The following is a 21,457-nucleotide window of genomic DNA, read 5'->3' on the forward strand; positions in this document are numbered from 1 at the left end:
CTGAGTTCATTATGTACAACCCCGAAAGAACCCTGATACAGAAGTTGATGCCAGAGAATGGGTTGGAGAAAACCCAGAGGGAAATGTGAGGTACTTGGAATTCAATATTGGGTCTTGGGATAGGTAACTGGAAGACCAAGGCAAGCGGCAGTAAAATACCCAATTATTGAGTGTGGTCAGTCATCTGTAGTCATCTTCCTGGGCCAGAGGGCTTTCTAGCTGCTGTCAGAGACAAACCCAAAGACTAAGATGATAGAAGATATCTACAAACATCTCAGGTCACGGGTTAAGTGGCTAAATCCCTAGCTTTGTCTTATTCGTAATGTGAAAAGTTCGGGCAGTCCTAGGGAAGTGGGATCCTGGCGATCAGAATGATGGTACTGAGGAGATTTGGAAAGATTGAGACCTGAGGTTCTAAAGAATGGATTGGAGATGTGTCCCAACATAATTGCTTCTTCACGTTATACCATTGGAATACTCATTTCACCACTTCCCTCCCACACAAGAGAAAGTTGAGGGCGGTGCCGGCAAGAGGGGCAGTGGTTGAAAGGCTTTCTGATCTCTGTGGCGATTGTGGGGAAGCCACTTATAGGAAGCATGGCTGAAGTCCTGGGGGTTCTGATATAGATTCTTGGATGTGATACCCCCAAAAATGATTTATAGAGCAATATATAAAAGTCTAGATCTGAAAGAGGGCCACCATAGGGCCATTATACTAGAGTCACAACCTCCTTGAATCAGTTTGTCAAGAGACCCTTGAGGAAGGACCTTGCTGTATATAACACTTCTGCCTTCCACCACACCTTCTGCAAAGGAGCCTGCAGCCTTTTACATAGATATTCCATTTGCTGGTAAACTTTTCAAGCACTAGTGTATGTTGCATCTAAACAAACACTGAATCTTGGGGACCAGAACTTTGCAAGGTAAAAAGCAATTAAGATATAACATGCTGTCTGCAGGCAAGCCAGCTCCCCAGAACTGGGCTTTGCATCTTCTAGCTACATTGTACAAATTCTTCACCCCTCCCCTGGGAATGCATGAGTGAGAAGGAAGCCAAGACTGGTAGTGTATCCACCTTCCACCAGCCAGACATCTGGGGGCAGGTTGATCACACCAAGCTCCTTTCATCATAGGGCAGTATCTCATCTTCAATGGAACATAAACGTGTCCTGGATGTAGAATTTTATTTCCCTCCCCACCAGCCTCTTCTCAGTGTCTGGGAGCTTACTGCATGCTTCATATGCCACTGTGTACCATTTGTAACAGTTATCACAACAATGCTTCATAACAAGCAAAACCTCAAAGACACAATAAATTTTATTTCTCATATATCTAGGATCGGCTGAAGAATGGCTAGGTGGCTCTGCTTCTCTTGGCTAGGCTTGTTCACGTGTCAAGATTGGCTGGCTGTCAGCTGTTGCAGGCTGGGGGTGGATGAGAGACATCTACATGTCTTTCATCCTCTTCAGACTAGTGGACCACCTCCTTTGGTGGCGGCAAGAGTGCAAGAAAGGGAACACGTGAAAATATACAAGGCCTCTCGAGGCCTAGACTTGGAACTAGTATGCTGTCACTTTTACCTCATTCTTTTGGCCAAAGCAAGTCACCTAGGATGGGGAATGTACTCTGCCTTTAGAAAAAGAATTCTAAAGCCAGACGACAAAGTGTAGTCTTTAGTGTTTATTTTACAGCAAGCCATTATAGAGACAGCAAGCACCCCAAACAGTGAGAGTGACCCCACCTCGCTCCTTCCCTTGGAACTGCAGTCAGCATGTCAGCATCAAGCTACCATAGCTTTAAAATGTGTCCTTCAGCATCAGTGCTTTATCCTGATTTATTGTGTGCGTCCATTAGTAAGATGTGTCCCAACATAATTGCTTCTTCACTTTATACCATTTCGGCTTAAAAAAGGTTTCATTGGAACACTCTACTTTCAGATGGCAGGAAAACTTGCACTAACAAACTGAACGCAACAGCTAACGTCATACTCAAAAGTGAAAAGCTGAAAGTTTTTCCTTTGTCAGGAACGAAACCAGGACACCCACTTTCTTTCTCTCTCTCTCACACACACACACACACACACACACACACACACCCCTATTTAACATACTACTGATAGTCCTAGACAAAGAAATCAGGTAAGAAAAAGAAATATAAGGAAAATTGTAAAAGAAGAAAAAGTCCTCTCTCTCTCCCTCCCTCCTCCCTCCCACGCCCCCTTTTTCTTTTAATACCATGGAAGGTAACATTCATAGGTTCTGGAGTTTATTCCATCTAAACTTCCCCCTTAATTTGGAAAAGAAGGGACAGAATGTTGTCTTCTGTGTTTCTGGAGTGAGGAGGGGAGAAGCCGTCCTTCTAAGGTCAAATGTTACCTAGACCAACTGGTAAGAGCACCCATCCCAGAACCAAGCTGAGTCTGGCTTCGAATCCCAGCTTCCCCTGTCCTAGATACTCCTAAACAGCTTTCTGTTTTCATTTCCTACAAACCAGAGATAATAATATCTGTCTAGGACTGGCTGTATAATCTGGGGACCCAGTGAAATATTAAAATATTGGATCCCATGTTCAGACATTAAGAATTTCATACATGCACAGAAGACCATTAAATCTACCTAGGAACACATCCTGAATCCTATTCCCCACACAGGAATGGGTGTTCTGGGGCTTGGCTGTGGTGAAAGGTGGGGGCTGGTGACACAGTGAGCCCTGAGTTCAGATTCTCCATTGTTTACCTTCTCAATGAGGAAATGGAGTCTCAATGGTCTACAACTATCATCCAGTCGACCTATGAGTGAGGGATCAGGAGTCCCTCTCATCCCCTACTCAGCAGTGTCCTCCGGGGTGAGAGGCAGTGATTCTGGCCTGGACCTGAAGGAATGCTCACCTCCACCCGGCCCTCTGGATCCAGGGGAGGGGTGGGGGACCCTCCCAGACCCCAAAAGGCCTTCTAGGGTCAACTGCTTTCTGCCCTGGGCTCCAGCCATTGTCCTTCTTTCTATTCTTCCAACACCACACAAGTCTCCATTTCTGAGCCTTTGCACTAGCTGTTCCCTCTGCCCAGAACACATCTGCAGATATCAGTTTGTCTTGTTTCTTGGGCTCCTTCAGAGCTTTGCCCTAATGTTATCTTTTTAGGGATACTCTCCTTGGCTATCCTGAAACTGCAACACTTCCCAAACACCCCACCCACCATATACTCCCTAACTTTAATTTTTCTCTGTAATACTACATTCCATTATCTGATTCACTATTGACTTTACTTACATTTTATTGTCTCTCTTTCGCATTAGCAAAGAAATGTCACAAGTTCAGGGTTTTATGTCAATTCGGTCCCCTACTGTATTCTCAGCACCTAGATCAGTGCCTGGCAGTTGGTCTCAATAACTGTTAGTTAAATGAGCAGTCAGTCACATATTTGGGCTCTGGATCTAGACTTCCTGGGATTGAGTCCCAGCTTTGCTACTGGCCAACTGTGTTGCCTTGGGCATGTATTTTGAAACCTCCTGACCTCAGTTTCCTCATTTGTAAGACAGGGTTGTTTTCATGGTTCAAGGAAGAAATCCATGTAGCCTGGTTACTCTCCTACAAATGTCGGTTAATTTTTTTTTTCAGCTTCAACAAATGAATTTATAAGTAACTTGTTTCACCAACAATCCTATACAATGCCTACCCTAACTCCACCCCAAATACTTCAAGCAAATCCTTTATTTATCATTGCATCCATTTCTTAAAAACTTGTTATAATCATTAAACCAAAGATTATATATTTGATGTATAACACTGGAATTAAGAGACTATGGGAAGATAATCAGTTTTTAAATATATCAAGGACTAGGACATGGCAGTAAATGGCTGAGGTAGGATAGAGGATAACATTGAGAGGATTCTGGACTACAGCAACCACATATTCACAAACACAAATTAATTCCATCTTCCAACACTTGCTAAGGCTGTGTCCCTTTGTTCTACTTCTCACCTACTTTTTCATAAAGTTACTGGTATATAAAAATGACTCAGGCACACTTGCCTCACATTCAAATTCATGCCTCTGCAAAATTAGATACCTTCAGAACACCCTCCTAGACTCTGCATCCAATAAATAGCTAGTGTTGCTTATCACTGGTACCATATTCTTTTTGCCTGAAATACCCGACATTTCGTCAAAAACCAGATTCAATTCTCTTCTCCTATGAAGTCTTACTAGAATAAGATCTTGTTCTGTTCCTTCTGTTATTGTTCTTTGCACACTAGAATTTACTTAACTGTTTACTTGCCAAATAGCTGGAAAGGTTAATCAGTTTAAGAAAAAAGTCCCAAATCAATACACAATTTTTACTGCATCTTTAAAATATCACAGGTAAGTCTGAAGAATCATCCAACATCTTGGTGTTTCTGTAGCTGGACAACTTTGACCTTATTTAACAGCCTGCTGAACTGTTCCTTTTTTCAGAAACATAAATACCATCCCAAAATTTTCTGATATCCTTATTTTTCACTGTTGTGGCTTGTTGAATCAAAGCAGCTGAATTTGATACAAATTCAATGTCGTTTCCTTCAAGAATTAATATCTTTCTGGCTTGAGATACTGAACAAGCAACACCTGACCTCATCTGAATCCTGCGGATGTATTTCTCACCCAGGAAATTTCTAATTTCAACAAGAGAACCATTCTCCTGAATAATGACGTTGATGGGGAAGTGAGCATACACAGACCTCATCTTGTAACAGAAGCCCAGTGTAACACCCTTGATCATGTTCTGCACATGACTATACATGGTGCAAACGGTAGCCAGTTTCTTTCTATTTCCCCACCATTTGTCAACCCAGAGCCTCTTCTTTTTCTTTCCAAGGAGACTGAGTTCTACATTGATGTGATTGAAGTCTCTCCGCAGGGTGCCTCTAGGGCCCTTCACAATAACTTAGTGTCCCTTCAGAGTGATATTCACATTTTCTGGAATGTCGACAGCCTGATTGCTGAGAATGGTCTTCGTCCTTGCAGTAGATGCAGCAAAAAGAGCACGGCAGTTAATTTTGCTATTATTATCACAGCTGTACTCCAGACACCCACTGTATTAGTTTCCTTTTTGTTTGTTTTTTATTTTTTCCTGCTTTGTAGAGAGATAATCAACAAATAAAAATTGTATAGTAAGTCTTAAAATTAGGTAGTGTCAAACCTCCAGTTTGCTCTTCAATATTGTGTTGGGTATCCTGGGTCTTTTGCCTCCATAGGAACTTTAGAATCAGTTTACTGATATCCACAAAATCAAAGAGGTTTTCAAAATAATGCCAGATTCATCAGTTTAGAGGTCCTTGGCTCCTCTGGGCCTGTGTTCCAAGTCTGAATTGCAGCCTGGCCAGGAATCATTCTGCAGCTCCCCCAGACACTCTCCCCCTCAGAAGATGGGTCTCTGTCTCAGCTCTGGATTTTCCAGGGCTTCTTTCTCTCACCTGGGCTGAGTCCCTGGATGATCAGGTCAGGTACAGACCTGAGTTTGTTTCTTCTTCCAACCTCATCTGCCTGTGGCTATGGGCCATTTCTCTGAGCCTGAGTTTCCTCATCTGGGAGCTCATCCTTCCCCCACTTCCCACCTCTACTTTCTAGTACCAGCTCTGTGTTTCCTGGGGGCAAATTAGTTAACCTTTCAGAGCTTCCGCTTACTTGGCTATTTAACCATTTCATGCCTCAGTTTGTCATCTGTAAAATGGTGATGATAATACTCCTTACCTAATAGGGTTTTGAGGAATGGTCATTACATTTGTGTTAAGGCTTAGATCAGAGCTGGCATAGGGCAAATGTCCAAGAAACATTAACCATTATGACCTCATTATCATCATCACCATGATGTATGAAATAATTATTGCACATTTCAGTACACTGTCCCCACATATGCTGAATCCTTGATGAATGTGCTCTGGTTAAATACAATGGCTCTTAAACTCAAGAAAACATCCTCTACCTTGCTCATGAAAAGAGAATGTAAAATAGAACTATGCTGAGATACTGTTTCTCAATCTTCATTTTGGAAAAATTTAAAAGCATAATATAACTGAGAACTCAGGCACACACAGGTTGGTAGGGGTCTAATATGCAGCAGTGTCTATGGAAGGCAATTTAGAAATCTCTATCAAAATGAAATATGCATGTGCCTTTTGCCTCAGCAATTCCACTTCAGGGGATTTGTCTTACCAGTAGATTTACAGACCAGTAGAATAGCTGAAAGTCAAGGTTATGCACTCAGTATGGAATGCAGTAGCAAAGGACTGAAAACTGTCCAGCAGTCAGGAAGCAGTTAAATAAATAAGGTCACAACCATATAACAGAATCTAAACAGCTGTTGGAAAACAGTGAGCAAACTTTGTCCTGATGTGAAAAGTTCTCCGAGATATACTGATTAGTAAAAAGAATTCAGGCACAGAACAGTGGGTAAACTGTGCCACCTTCTGTATAAAAAAAAGGAGAAAATGAGAATACAAGTATTTATGCAAATGTAAAATATAGGTATCACATTTGTACAAATACGTAATTATACATAACAGTGAATATGTATTATAACAATGTATGTATTATATATAATTACATTTTATGTTACTTTATATATCAATGTATTCTTAAATGTGGTATAAATTATCACATCTTTAAAACATAACATTTTATATTTTAAAATACACTTATATTACAGATATATATATACAGAATATATATTATAGTGTAGCTATATGTACATAATAAAGATCAGTGATAATCACACATGTGTGCATATGCATGTTTGTACAACATGCATACATATATCTATGGGCATGAATAGTGAAAGTACACAAAATAATTTCATTGGTTACCTGTGTGCATGTTGTTTATAGCATGCAAAAAATTGGTGGGTGACGCACATGCACACACTGTGAGAAGATTTTTTTCCACTGAATAATTATTTATTTAAAAAATTTTAGACTTATGAGGTGATCATTTCTAAGATACAAATGTCTAGTCACTATGCCAGAAACTAATATAATATTGTATGTCAACTATACTGAAAAAGTAAATGTAAAAAAACTTAAACCATGTATTAACTATTCAAAAATATAACCAAAACACGTTAAGGAAGAAGAGCCCCAGCACCTAGCGCTTCAGGCGCCTCCCCCTCCCGGTCCAGCCCAGCCTTCGCGCGCCCCGCTGCGGAACCCGTAAGAGCGGGCTGGCCGCGGGCAGAGCGCACGCGCAGACTCCGCACAGCGCATGCGCCGCGGATTTGGGCGCGAAATCCGAGGCAGAGCGGTTCAGTCAGGCGAGGACGTCTGGCAGAGGAGGTGAGAACGCGTGGGCGCCGGTCGAGCAAGTGTGTGTGCGCGGCGCAAGGGACCGGGACGAGGCCGGAGGGGACGCGAGGGCGAGGTGCGAGCTTGCTGTCGGGCTGGGAAGGTCTCAGGGTGCGAGAAGCCCAGGGCGGCAGAGTGCGGGCCTCCAGGAGGATGCCATGACCGGCCGGGCGGCGACGGGCGGGCACCTCTGCGGTGAAGAGCGAGGGGAGGGAGGATGGGCCGCGCGCGGGGACAGGAGCAGCCCCAGGTCGCTGAGGCGACCCGAAGGCACTCTGGCGGCCTCTCCTGCCCCATTTCTGCACCTGAGGCCCCACTTTCGGTCCTCCGAGGCCTTCGGCCCTCTGCCTTCTGGACGAGACAGGTCGGCCAGCTCTGCCCCGCAGTCAAGGTCCGCCCTTAGCCCTGACCCTCACCCTCGGATTCCGGCTCCGATCTTCCTCCCTGGCCCTGCCCTTGTCCCCTCCTCAGCTCTCCCAGCTCCCCCTCGTTCTGAGCCCACCGCCCACCACAGTCCCAACCTTGCTCCGTCCTCCTCCCACCCGGCTCTGGCCACCTTTCTCAAAGCACCGCCCCTCTGCCCCTTTGCCTCTTTTTAAAAATGTATTACCTGCTTTAGAAAATTACTTCAAAATGCTTTTCAGTTACAGGTGACATGCAATGCTATGTTAGTTTCAGATGCACAACAGTACTTAGATGTTTATAGACTTTACAAAGGGGTCCCCCCATAAGTCCAGTGCCCACCCAGTACTCCGGTCCCCATCTCTGCGCCGCCTCCTCTGCCTTGGCCGCGCCCCTCCTCTGTGTCTCCCTCTGTCCGGGCTGCGGACCCTTCCTCTCCCTCAGCCCTGCCACGCCTTCCTCTGGGTCCTCCGCTACTTCGGTCCTTATCCCCTCTGTGTCTCCTGCCTGAGCCAGCCATAAGCCTCCATTTCCGGCCCTGTCCCTCTTTTCTGCTCTTCCTCTTTGCCGCGCCACACTCCTCTGCTCTGCCTCCTTTCTCTTGCCTTGGCATCCCTCTTCCTTTTGCTCCCTACTGTCTTGTTTCCTCCTCCAGTCGTAGTCTCTTAGTCTCCATTCCCTTCTTTGGACACTTTCAGCTCTACTCGTCTGGAAGCTCTTCCCTACTCTGAAATAAGAGTAAATTTTTAGGGACTCGGTTTTTCAAAAAACACTTAACGTGATAGCTGCTTTTGTCACTGTACTTGTTGACACGACTTCCTCCGTGTTTCCCACAACCCCTTGGGAGGAAGAAGGGACCATTAGGGTAGAAAGTGTAAATACTACCTTTATTCTTTTAGGAAATTTACTTGCTGCACTATTTTGGTTCAAAACTCATTTCTGCATTAAATTGCATCATACACATTTTTGCCTGACTATAAAGCATTTTTCTTAATAGTAGATTAAAAAATTGATTCTTCAGGGTAGTATGTCTCATGATTTTCAGCTCCCGCCTTATTTAAACCTTACATCAGCATGAGAAAGTTTTCCTTATTTTTCCTCATTTTAACAGATGAGAAAAACTAAATTCAGAGAAGTGCTACTAATTGCCCAGGTTTTCACATCATTTAATAGAGAATACAGGAACTGTCTAGTTCTTGTATGTCAAATAAATATTTAACAACAAATGCTCATAGATAATCCCCTGGTACAGTGTTTTGGTTTACTTTCTAGTGTTTCTTCCTATGCTTTATATGGTTAAGTATATAGAGTCTATGTACAAGTTTGTTTCCTGCTTTTTTCACTTAATATTATAACCCAGATGTTTCCCCCAACTATATAACGCAGCTAAAAATATTTTAGTGATATATATTTTATATACAGAAAAGGTCCCAAATGATAAGTGTAGGGCTCAGTTTTCACAGTGAATATACTGTGTCTGTGTTATGAGGTCCTAGATTAAGAAATAGAACATTACCAGCTTTCCAGAAGCCCTTTATGCTGTCCCTTCCCAGACATTACTACTGCCGTCCCAGTCCCAGTGGTAACCACTCTTCTGACTTCTAACACTTAAGATTCGTTTTGCCTGTTTTTGACCTTTATGTAAATGGAATCATGTGGACTTTTTTTTTTTTTTAAGCTGGTTTCTTTCACTCAACGGCAAGATACATCCATGTTTTCAATTCTGTTTAGAGGTCCAGTGCATGTATATACTATTCTACCATGGCTCTGTCTCCTTGAACACTTACTATTGTCTGATTTTTTCATTTTGAGCATTCTGGAGGGTGTGTGGTGACATCTCATTGTGGTGTTAATTCATACTTCTCTGATAACTAATGAAGTTGAGCCCTGTTTTGTAGTTTATTGGCCATTTAGCTATCTTTTTTTGTGCAATACTACTCAAATCTTTGAACCTTGTTGCTTATATTGTCTGCTTTTTCTCACTGATTTGTATGAGTCCTTTATATATTTTGCATATGAATCCAATCCTTTGTAGGATATTTCTACGGTAAGGCTCTTTCCTCATTCTGTATAGTAATCCATAGTTTTAATCCATTTATATTTTGGAATGAAATCCTTCTGTGGCTCATCAAATTAATTCAGTTCATTGTGGTTAGGGGTTCAAGGCTTTTTTCCTTTCAGTGCCATTTCTGAAATATTTCTAGCCTATGCCTGTGGATTTTCCAGACCTGGGAATGAGATTCAGGTAGCATCATGTCTGTAGATGTGCGCATCTCTGTGAATGTGTATTTAGGCATTTGTGTGAGATGAGCTAACTCCCTTCAAATCTCCTCCACGCCACTGTCCAGTCCTAACTATGCAAACCATTTGTAAGTCTCTGTATGTAATTTCTGTGGTCCAAAGGTTTCTGTATTCTTTATTCATATGATACAGCTCTTCCCACCCTCTTCCATAACAGTGTGCCCTGGAGCAGCCTGACTCTTCAAGTATCTCCATTCTGTGAAGGGCCAAGTTGTAAAGATGCTGCACATGACACAGGTTTTGGATATTCTGAGGAATCCCCAGTTCTTTTGTCTCCGGGATCAGAAGGAGAATCCAGAAACCATTTCCATAAGAAACCCAGAAACTCTGAATATTTCTGATGAAAAGTTTAGGCATTTTCAGTACCTGTCAGTGACAGGGCCTCACCAAGCTGTGAGCCAAATCCGGGAGTTCTGTTGGCAGTGGCTGCAGCCGGAAACCCACACCAAGGAGCAGATAATGGAGTTATTGGTACTGGAGCAGTTTCTGAACACCCTGCCAGAGGAGGTTCAGACATGGGTGCGCTCAAAGCAGCCCAAGAACAGCAAGGAAGCAGGAACCCTGGTGGTAAACTTGATCCAAGCATGTGAGGACAAAGGTGAGAGAGGGAGGAAGCAACTGACCATTTCCATTTATTGAACACCTGCTGTATACGTGGCATGTAATGGGAGCTGAATAAAAATTTAGTAATTGGCAGAATCAGGATTCTGACTGTCTCCAGTCTCTTCATTTAATCACAGTATTATACTGCCTCTGGTGGACATTGGAAATATTATACCAGAATGGGTAAAAACTTGGCTAGAGGCACAGAACCACTGATGGAACTGGAATTAAGGAGAAAGGAAAGAGAGCTCCCCAGGATACGAGAAAGAACAGATTAATGAAAGGTGCACTTGGAAAGAGACTACAGACAAGGAAGGCTTTCAAGGTTCAGGTTTCTGTAGGTAAGGTGATGGCTGTCTTCTAGGTCAGTGAATGAAAAAAATGTAAGAAAAGCTTAATAAGAGCTGCCATTGTTTATAATGCCTGTTGTGTGCTTTACATATGTAATGTTTAATTCTTCCAAGAGCCTTTAGAAGTATAAATGTTATTATTTACATTTTGCAGTTGAGAAACAGGTTCCTTGGTGTCAGAGTGCACAGTGAGACTGGGAATCACTTTATTTAGAAGGCAGTGGGGAGCCATTGAGGGTTTTAGAACTAGTTGATGACCACAGAGCTTTTTCAGAACTTGCTATATAGAGCCGAGAAATGATCCTTGTGGTCTTTCTCTTATCATAGGAAGTCCAGGACTGTCATTACCTCCCGTGGCAGGAGAGGGTGGTATGGGTGTGGTAGGCCCCTCTGTCTCGGGCTGCTGCCAGACTAGACTCAATTCCATGGTCATTCCTTTTTTCCTTCTAGTTTTTCCTGCTCAGTACTCTGTCCTTGCAGAAGAGAAGAACACCAAAGAACACCAAAAAGAGGACACAGAGAGGTTTGACAGTTTGCCATCTGCTGGATCCCAGGCGAGTCAGGCTTTCTTCTGACCTGGTTCTCCAATATGAGGATCTTACCTTCCTGATTGCCGGACTTTCCCTATCTAAACCACATCCTCGTTATCTTTAAGTCTTCATATAAATATCATGTAACTGTGCCTCCCCATGGCTACCCTATGTAAAATTTTCTTCCAACTCTTTGTATCCCATTTTTCAGCTTTATTTTTCTCTGTTGTTCTTATCACTATCCCAAATAATATATCTTTACCATTTTTTTCTCTTTTCCTATTCCTTGAATTAACTTCTTGTTTATTCAAGAAGTTATTAACTTATTATTAACTTATTATTAACTTCTATTTTATCTTTACTATTGCTTTATTCAAAACAGCCCTCATGTGATTTTCACTATTATGTTCCTTTTTATATATGAAACAAATGGCAGCTATTACAGGGACATGATACTATTGTGAGATGTTTTTTTTTTTTTTCTAGAAATGCGCTCTTTGATGTTCTTGTTAAATCACATTTTGAAATCTAAAAGACAGTTACTGAAATTAATACATTGTGCTTTTTTTAGAACCAGAAAAAAATCATAAGGGGTGGCAATTGGGAAAAAAATGTCTAAGAAGGCTCCTTGATGGAGAGATAAGGAAAAAAATGTTGAGAAACACTGTTCTAGAAGATCTCCTGAGAGTAACACTCTGTCTCTGCAGTGTCCATGTCAAGGATCCCAAATGAAGGTGCCCACAGGGACTGCTGAGGTAATATAAATGAGGAATTTATAAATAGGTGGATTATGACAAACTGGGGAGTGCTTGCCTCATCTTAGCTGATGGCACCATGTGAGAATGTGGGCCCAGGTCTTCTGATTTTTTAAAGAGAAGCCAAAACTCCAGTTAGTAATATAAAATCTATAAACTTTTTAGTGTTGGTAGCTAATATGCATTTTTTTTAAAAGATTTAAAAAACCAACGTGAACCAAATAACCCCTCTGTAGGAGCTGGGCAGCCAGTGCATGACTCCTAGCTTAAATTAGTTGTTCATTGATCTGCATAATGTTTCCCTGAAAACACAAAAATGAATGTTAATTAAACAGGCATCATAGTCTTATGTAGCCTCCTAATACGCTTTTTAAAAAATTTTATTTTATTATTAGTTTCAAATATACAGTACATTGGTTAGATATTTATATAGTTTATAAAACAATCTCCCTAACTGCTCCTTCTTTCCTCTGCTTCTCCACCTAGCCATTACATTTATGCTAACTGCGTTCCCTATGCCATGCTCCCCATCCCCATGACCATCTATCAACTACTAATTTGTACTTCTTTAACCCTTCACCCCTTTCTCCCTGCCCCCCAATTTCCCTCCCCTCTGGTCGTCACCAGGTTGTCCTCTATATTTGTGAGTCTGTTTTTTGTGACTAGTTTGTTCTTTTTATTCCTTAGATTCTACATATAAATGAAATCATATATGGTATTTATCTTTCTTTGGCTTATTTCACTCAATATAATAACCTCTAGATCCATCCATCTCATTGCAAATGGTAGGATTTCATTTTTTTTAATGGCTGTAATATTTCATTGTATATATGAAACATAGCTTCTTTATCCAATTTTCTGTTGATGAGCATTTAGGTTGTATCTTGGCTATTGTAAATTGTGCTGCCATGAACATAGGAGTGCATAGATCTTTATGAATTATTGTTTTGGTTTTCTTTGGATAAATACCCAGAAGTGCAATTGCTGGGTCAAAAGGTAGATCCATTTTTAATTTTTCGAGAAACCTCCAGACTGTTTTCCATAGAGGCTGTACCAATTTGCAATCGCAGGTTCCCTTTTCTCCACATCCTCAACAACACTTGTTCTTTGATTTATTGACAATAGCCATTCTGACAGATATGAGGTGATATCTTGTTGTGGTTTTAATTTGCATTTCTCTGATGATTAGTGGCCTTGAGCATCTTTTCATATGTCTATTGGCCATCTGTATTTCCTCTTTGAAGAATTATCTGTTCAGGTCTTCTGCCCATTTTTTAATGAGATTGTTTGTTTTTTTTGTTGTTGAGTTGTATGAGTTCTTTATATATTTTGGATATTAACCTCTTATCAAATGTATCATAAGCAAATATCTTCTCTCAATCAGTCAGTTGTCTTCGTTTTGTTGATGGTTTCCTTTGCCGTACAAAAACTTTTTAGTTTGATGTAGTCTCATTTGTTTATTTTTTCTTTTGTTTCCCTTCCTAATATCTGCTTTTTAAATTCAACCTTACATTACCAATATTGTTGAGTGTAACTGTAGTTAATTAGTTTGTATTGCTGGAATATTCTATTATGTGACTATACCAGATATATTTCTCTCTTCTACTGTGAATGAACATTTGTGTCATTTCCAGATTTTGGATATTACAAACAGCTGTGTTATGAACATTTGTCTAAGTACACACAAGCAAATATGCCTAGAAATAGAATTTCTGGGTCTAAAGTGGTTTACCAATTTACATTTCCCTTAGCATCTTACAAGAGGTGCTGTGGGCCCATGTTCTAGATGACATTTGGTATTGTCATACTTCTTCATTTTTGTAAGTTGAATGAGTATAAAATGGTATATTGTCATTTTGATTTGCATTTCTCTGTTTGTTAATAATATTGAACATCTCTTCATATTTGTGAGCTCTTTGTGTTTTATGGATGAGTACTGAGGCTTAACCTACCCATGCTCACAAAGTTTATAAGAAAGAGCCAGGACTTCACCCCAACTCTCTGATTCCTGAGGCTGAGGTATTCCTCCAACCAAAATTTATAGTAATTGGCAGCAGGAACTGTCTCAGAAATGTTCCCCCCTCTCTCAGACTACAAGACAAAGAAAGGGACATTGCTAGGTCCCTGTCACCTCCAGATTAGAACACTTAGACTAGAAGCTTTCTGTTGATCTGAATGTCAGCATCATGTCATCTCTCTCATCATGTCCTCTCTCATCAGGCTCCTCCTCCCCCACCCCCAGGAGAATTTCTGGATTTTTATCATTTGTGATTGTTTTTGGTGTTTTAGGAGTTAGTGACTTTCCAGGATGTGGTTGTGGACTTCAGCCCAGAGGAATTAGCCTCCCTTAGTGCTGCTCAGAGGAACTTGTACCGGGAAGTGATGCTGGAGAATTATAGGAACCTGGTCTCCTTAGGTAAGCCTTTGCCATGGAACTTGGCTTCTGCCCACAAGCCCCATGGTTCTCAACTCTTTTCTGTCCTTTCATCGGTTACAGTGATTCACCATGTTGATGAGTATCAACCCAGATCAGAGATAATATTTTAATATCAAATTGACTGTTACTCATAGCTAACACTTACTGAGCAGTTAATATGGGTCAGATATTAGTTTAAGAACATTATATGTCTTAACTCCTTTAATCCATGTACTGGTCCTGGGGTGGTATACATCTTATTATTATTGCCATTTTGCAGATGAGGGAACTGAGTCACGGAAAAGTTAAATTGTCTAAAGTCGCACAGCTACAAAATGGCAGAGCCAGGATTTGTCTCCAGAACCTGCTCCCTTAAACTTTGCTGCGAGGCCTGACGGGTCTGCTTCGTTAGGTCTCTGCACAGCAGGAGGATCACAGCAATGGTTTTTGAATGGGTGAGGAATTGCTGAAAACCCCAGGTGTTCCAAAGACTTCTACTGGCCTTGAAGTTTGAGTCAAAGATTGCCAATCTCTTTTCACATCTAGAGGTAGGGTTGTTTACCTTGCCCCAAGCTAAATATTTTTGTGGACAGTGCCAGGATCCTTTTTTCAGTGCCTTTTTTTGTGGGTACCTAAGGTCTCCTGAAAAACACAATCAAAACCAAACCCCATTCCATTGGCAGTAGACTGGTACTCTTATCCTTGTGAAGCCAGAGACCTACATGGGGACATAGAAGTGCCTTACCTCCAACCTGACACAAGGGTATATAAGTTGAACCGTGACTTTTATTGGTCACAAAGAAGGCACAGTGGAGTGCTTTTTCCAACATAACAGTTTTCATTGTAGAGCAGAGTTTCTCAACCTCAGCACTGTTGACACTTGGGCCACATCCTTCTTTGTTGGGGCATCCTGTGCCCTGTGGGATGTTTAGCAGCATCCCTGGCCTCTGCCTAGTAGATATCAGTAGCACTCCCTCCTTCTTTCTGAAGTTGTGACGACCAAAAATGTCTCCACACATTGCTGAAGGTCTCCTGAGGGCAGACTTGTTAGAAACAGTCTTCATTTTTCTTCTATGTGAATTTGCATCTTCTGTATTATCTCTGAGCCTTTAGAGCCTGGCCTGGGAGTCGCCATGAGTGCAGGACAGAACCCCCAAGTCAAGAGTGTCCTTCTTCAACAGGGTACCAGTTCTCTAAGCCCGATGTTATCTCACAGCTGGAAGAGGAGGAGTCACGTGCGATAGAGGAAGACAGTGACAAAAAGATGTGTCAAGGTGAGTAGTGTAAGGTAAGCCCCTAGAGACTAGACTCATGGAGAGATAATGCTCCCAATCAGGCCAGAGTAGGCCTGGGAGCTATTAGTTGGATTGCTCCTCACAGCCTACTCTCATCAGGGAGGAGGCTGGTAGGCGCTGTCACCTCAGGCTTCCAGGACCTCACCACCTGTGTGTGCCCAGTGCTTCCTCTCACCTCCTCTCTGGAGCACATCCCTTTCTACAGCTCAAGTCCTGCTCCCGCCCAGCTCCAAAGAGATCAGTCTCGCTTCTCTTCAGTGCTCCAAACCCTCCCTTCATCCACAACTCTCCTCTCTCAGCTAGAATCACAGGTCTTCCCTCTTTCATGGAGATAAGCAGGAAACCATGGTGTGGTACCACTGCCCTTTCCAGCCGCCTCCCTTTGTCTCTCATGCTAGCTCCTCAGACCTGTTTACATCCAAAGGCTACCTCTTCCTCCTCCATCACCACAATCTGGTTTCCATCCCCCTACCTTCCAGCACCTGTGTGCACACACACACATGCTTACACTCACACTGTTCTACAACTTTCCCAAAAGCTCCCTACTGGCATCCTTATGGCTCAAGGATAAAAACCTTCTAGATTTACCTTTTCCAAACTCTATGGCTACGGTGTGATGACGTTTACCATCTTTATAAAACCTCTCCTTTGGATTGGGCCATTGTGAGTGTCAGCCAGGACCATGGCTGTTCTTCATTTGCTGTTAACACAACACCATACCCAAACTGGCATGAGCCATATGGGGATTAGTTTCAGTACTGGTCAGCCGGGCTTCAGGGATGTTTGGATTTCAGGGCTCAGTGATGTTATCAAGACTTAGTTTCATTTTCTCTTTTCATTCTGCCAAGAAATCCAAACGTGCTTTCTTGTTTCTGTCCAAAGAGAGTGTGAGAGAGCAGGTGTGTCCAAGAAGCATTCTTAAGAGCGAGGAAGCTTCTTTCTTGGAAGTTCCTGACATGCCTCTCCTCATTTCTCAGTGTCTCATTTGGGTCACACCCCATTCCTGAGCCTGTAGCTGTACCCGGTCCAGTGTTAGGCGACACTGCTTTTCCTGTGTGAGTGGGGAAGCAGATGCCCAAACAAGGTCCAGGAACCGACCTGGACTCCTCCACCCACCTCTCTGTTTCCTTCATTGTCTTCTCTTCTTACTCTAGTTTGTACATTCATTCTTTGATGCATTCCACAGATAATTATTGTGCCTCTGTGGTGATCTAAACGCTGTCCTATGTTCCGTGGATACAGTAACAGACAAGACAGACTGAATCCCTTCCTTCATGGTGCTTGTGTTCTAATGGGGGTGACAGGTAATAAATAGACAATATGATAACTAGCATATGAGTGTAAAGCAGACAGAGTGACATGGGCAGCTGCTGAAGGTAGGAGGATCAGGAGAGCACTCACACTTACTGAGGAAAATTTGAATGAGATGAGGTAGCTAGGTAGAAATTGGAGGAATAGTGTTTTAGGCTGGGGGAATAGCAAATAACAGGGGCCCTGAGGGTGGAATGAGCTTGGGTGTTCCAGAAACAAGAAGGAAAGATATATGTTCTGAGTGAAATGAAGAGTAGAATAAGAGATGAGGTTGCAGATATAGATAGGGGCCAGCCCACCTAGAGATGTGTTAAGGAATGTGGGTTTTGTTCCAAGTACGATGTGAAAAAGTTATTTGAAGGTTTTGAACCAGAGAATGAGGTAGTATTGACCACAGAACTGTGCTGTCCAGTGTGTCAGCCACTAGCCTCATGTACTTACTTAAATTTACACTGATTAAAATTACATAAAATTTAAAATTATATTCTTCAGTCACACCAGCCACAGTTCAAGTGCTCATTAGCTACATGTGGCTAATGGCTACTGTACTGGACAGCAAAAATGTAGACCATTTATATCATCACAAGGCCTTCTGTTGGGCAGTGCTGTTCTAGAAAGATCTCTCTGGCTGTTCTGTGAGAAATGGGCTTTAAGAAGACCAGCAGAGAAGCCATTTGGGAGACTGTTGAAGTCCAGCAGGCTGAAGCTGATGGAGGCTGGAGCTGTGGTTGTAGAGTGCTTAGGTTTGCGGTAGTCCCTGGAAGAGGAACTAGCAGAACATTCTGAAATGCTGGCTGTACGGCAGGATGAGGAAAACAAGAGTCAGTAAGGACTTCTTCAAAGACTGTTTCCTAAAATCTAACTCATTGTGATGGGCCCAGTTACACTCTTTTGATGGCTTCCTAACCTGTATTCCCGCTCTGCTATTTCGCTCGTACTTTGCTCTCATGTTTCAAGTGTTTGCTGGGATGCCACTGCCATGTTCGTCAATGTTTCGTCTACGTTACAGTCTTATATTTGATTTCCTTGGCTTCAGTTTCTTCCCTATCCAGAGAGCTGCCTATATAAAGTACAGACTTTTGGCCAGCTTCTTACCCCTCTCAAAAGAAAATCCAAACTTTTAGTGAAACATTTAAATCCCTCCCAATCTCCATAAGATCTGTCCTATAGTTTTTGGTCCCTGTCTTCTTTTCTACTATAATGATGTGTGTCTGTGAGTAGAAAGAGTAGAGGACCTTTTACATTTCTTTTAGATTGGGAGAAAAGAACCGAGACCAAAGATCTGACTACAGAGCAGAGCCTGCCTATAGCACAGTCATCCTTAGGGGCAGGAATGGAGGATTTGGAAGTGGGTCACTTCCGGCATATAGGAGGTGTAGGAGATGCTTCTCTTCATGGTCTGCTGGGCTCAGCTCAGGTCACCAAGGAGGAGCTTTTGAGCCAGGTAACAGTGTGTGAGTCCAAAACCCTCACTCAGGAAATTAGCCATGACTGCAAGGAACCTGAGAGAAGTTCACATCTTGCTAAACAGTCCAAGGGGCCCTTAGAAAAGGGACCCCAGGAATGTGTTGCTCCTGGAAATGGTGGCAGCCCTCCACCGGAGGTCCACAATGAACCTTTCCTCCAAGAGAGCAGACTAGGCAGATGTGAATTTTATGGAAGACCTTTCAGTATCCAGATGGCCCAGGAGAGATATGAGCAGATCCATACTGGGAAGAAACCCTCTGAAGGTGAACGGCGTGGAGAAGCCATCTACCTCATGCCGTGCCTCAGCAGGCCTCAGCGGACACCTTCCGGTGAGAAGTCCTCCGGAAAGGCTTTCGTCCAGCGTGCCCACATCTGTGGCCGTGTGAGAGGCCACAGTCAGGGCGACTGCTATGAATGCTTCCAGTGTGGCAGAACTTTTCTCCATGATGTGCATTTTTTTCACCATGTCAAAGCCCACAAGGCGGCAGAAGTTATTTCCCCTGGGCTGTCCTGCAACAAGACGTATTTAATTCGCTACCAGCGGAAACACAGCTATGTAGGAGAGAGAGCCTTTCAGTGCTGCGACTGCAGCAGAGCCTTCAGCAGGAGTTCACACCTCATTCAGCACTACCGGATTCATGCTCAAGAGAGGCCTTACCAGTGTCGGCTGTGTGGGAAGTGCTTCAGCCGACCCTCGTACCTCACTCAGCATTATCAACTCCATTCTCAAGAGAAGCCCAGTGAGCGCAGCTGGTGTTGAAAAACCTTCAGTCAGAGAACATTTTTTTCATCTTTGGCTTCATCCTGAAAAGAGACCCTCTGAGTGCTCTGAATGTGAGAAAGCTCCCCACCAGCCCTCAGAATTTGTTAATAACTTGAAAACTTATTGTGTTGGCATAAAATAGGGAATGGTTGCAAGGGTGTCAAACAACCTTTATGTGTCAGTAGTCACACAGATCAAAAACCTTAAAAAGAAGCTAACAGATTTCGCCCTTCTTTGGTGGTATTCATAGAATAGAAAACCTTGATTTGACATCCTGACAGAAACAGGCATTCTGTTGCCTGAGTTTTTATAGAAGTGTTTATATATAATATCTTCATGGGGGATGTATCAGCACAGGACATGTTCAAAAGACTTTTGAGGTGTACCTATATGGATTCACCCACAAAGCTGATGGAATGGGTATATTGTACCTCATAATTTACAGAATGGTGCCATATATATTATTTTATTTGATCTTTTAAGGAATATTGCAGTATACCTAGTAAGGCTAATTCTTTCATTTTTACAGATAAAGCAAACTTGAAACTGTCAAGTTGTCAGTTGATTTGACCTAGGTTTTAAGTGATAGAGCAAGAACCTGAACCCAGGTTTTGGTGGGGGTTTTTGTTGTTGTTGTTGTTTTGTTTTTGTTTTTTGTTTTTTTAGATTCCATGAGATATTTACTTTATTTCTTGATGCTCAACCCAGGTTTTTTTCATTCCTGCAATTTCCGTTCTGAAGAAAAGGCACAGTACTATTCTGAGTGCAGCCATCTTCCTCTCTAGTAAACCAATGTTAGCATCGTTTCACATTAAACAAGATAAGGGCACTTATGGTATTAGGTTCAGAAAACTCTTAAGGTGAAGTTCTGATAGCCATTTCTCTCATGATTTAGGATTAGACGATGACTCTTTGAGACATTAATTCAGGGAAATATATATTTTTGTTAAACGCTACCTTGTAATTGTTCTTGTAAATCGTAAAGCTGTTACTGGTCACATTTTCTTGGTAGTTGTAGTTGAGGGGTTGGGGCTTCTTTTCCTTTTCCCTCCTGTTTAAAAATCCTATTTAACAACAGTAGTTTTGCTTTCTGGGGCTTCAGCCTCATCAGTATGGCCAGCTTCACCTAAAATCCTAATTCTGTGCTGGGCATACTTCATTCTTTAAAGGTATGAGTCCTCAATTGTACTAAAAATCTCTTTCATACCATATTGCTGTAATATAGAAAACTTTCTATCACTGACTTGAATGGTGGTCAGATACAAAGAAACATGGTAACCAGTTGGACCCAGAGTCCCAGAACCCGGTTTCTAGTCTGGAAAGGTCGGTCGTTGCCATGCTATTCAATGCTTGTTTTTCCACATCCAGCCATTTTTGAGGTTGATCTATAATGTGTGGCTCTAAAGTCATGAAATTAACAACAATAACTTGTCAGAACTTATACCGGCCAAATGAGTGCTAGCTACCAATTCCTCCTCTGCATTTCCAGCGTTCTTGATCAAACAGCCCTCATTGGCCAGCCCTGTTTGCTCACCATGGTTCACTCTCCAACCCACTGTAATTGGTTTCTGATCCTGCCACCACTGTCACAAAGGGGACATCATCATATGCCTTACTGCTGGTGATGTTAATTAACCTCAATGCCTTGGCTAAAAGTGGTGTCTGCTGGGTTTTTATGTTGTAAAGTTACTGTATATTTCTCTTTAGAATTAACATCTTATAGGAGAAACTTAGAGCATGTAGGTATCCAGTTTCTCCTCAAACTTTCACCCACTAAATTCTAATATCTAGCAAGTGGATCTTACCTACAGCCATTATTAATTACTCTGTAGTATTATAATGGTGATTTTTTATTTCCCTCATTCCTCCTACATTTAGTAATTAGAATTCTCATGTGAGGAAGAGTTGTGCTCCCTATTTATTTATTCATTTATTTATTCAGTAATTTAT

The 21,457-nt window shown here is 42.2% G+C and overlaps 1 protein-coding gene and 1 pseudogene across 1 annotated transcript; one reads left to right on the forward strand and one right to left on the reverse strand.

Moving 5' to 3' along the window:
• Positions 1 to 4,385: 4,385 nt before the first annotated feature.
• On the reverse strand, positions 4,386 to 5,754 carry LOC120617062 (60S ribosomal protein L9-like; annotated as a pseudogene).
• A 1,519-nt stretch (positions 5,755 to 7,273) lies between these two features.
• ZIM2 (zinc finger imprinted 2) lies at positions 7,274 to 20,208 on the forward strand. The gene is made up of 7 exons (XM_039880640.1): positions 7,274 to 7,305; positions 10,175 to 10,615; positions 11,421 to 11,524; positions 12,208 to 12,255; positions 14,545 to 14,671; positions 15,853 to 15,945; positions 18,531 to 20,208. Exons 2-7 carry the CDS (start codon positions 10,237 to 10,239, stop codon positions 19,502 to 19,504), a joined length of 1,725 nt encoding a protein of 574 aa, XP_039736574.1. The 5' UTR covers positions 7,274 to 7,305; positions 10,175 to 10,236; the 3' UTR covers positions 19,505 to 20,208.
• Positions 20,209 to 21,457: the final 1,249 nt, after the last annotated feature.

This window comes from Pteropus medius, unplaced genomic scaffold (assembly GCF_902729225.1).
Source record: "Pteropus medius unplaced genomic scaffold, Ma_sr-lr_union100, whole genome shotgun sequence".
Lineage (NCBI taxonomy): Eukaryota > Metazoa > Chordata > Mammalia > Chiroptera > Pteropodidae > Pteropus > Pteropus medius.

Excerpts from the sequence above, each read along its gene's own strand:
- ZIM2 (XM_039880640.1), top strand. The coding sequence starts at position 10,237 with ATGCTGCACATGACACAGGTTTTGGATATTCTGAGGAATCCCCAGTTC. Across the intron at positions 12,256-14,544 it reads TGCCCACAGGGACTGCTGAG|GAGTTAGTGACTTTCCAGGA; the intron begins GTAATATAAATG and ends TTGGTGTTTTAG. Across the intron at positions 14,672-15,852 it reads TAGGAACCTGGTCTCCTTAG|GGTACCAGTTCTCTAAGCCC; the intron begins GTAAGCCTTTGC and ends CTTCTTCAACAG.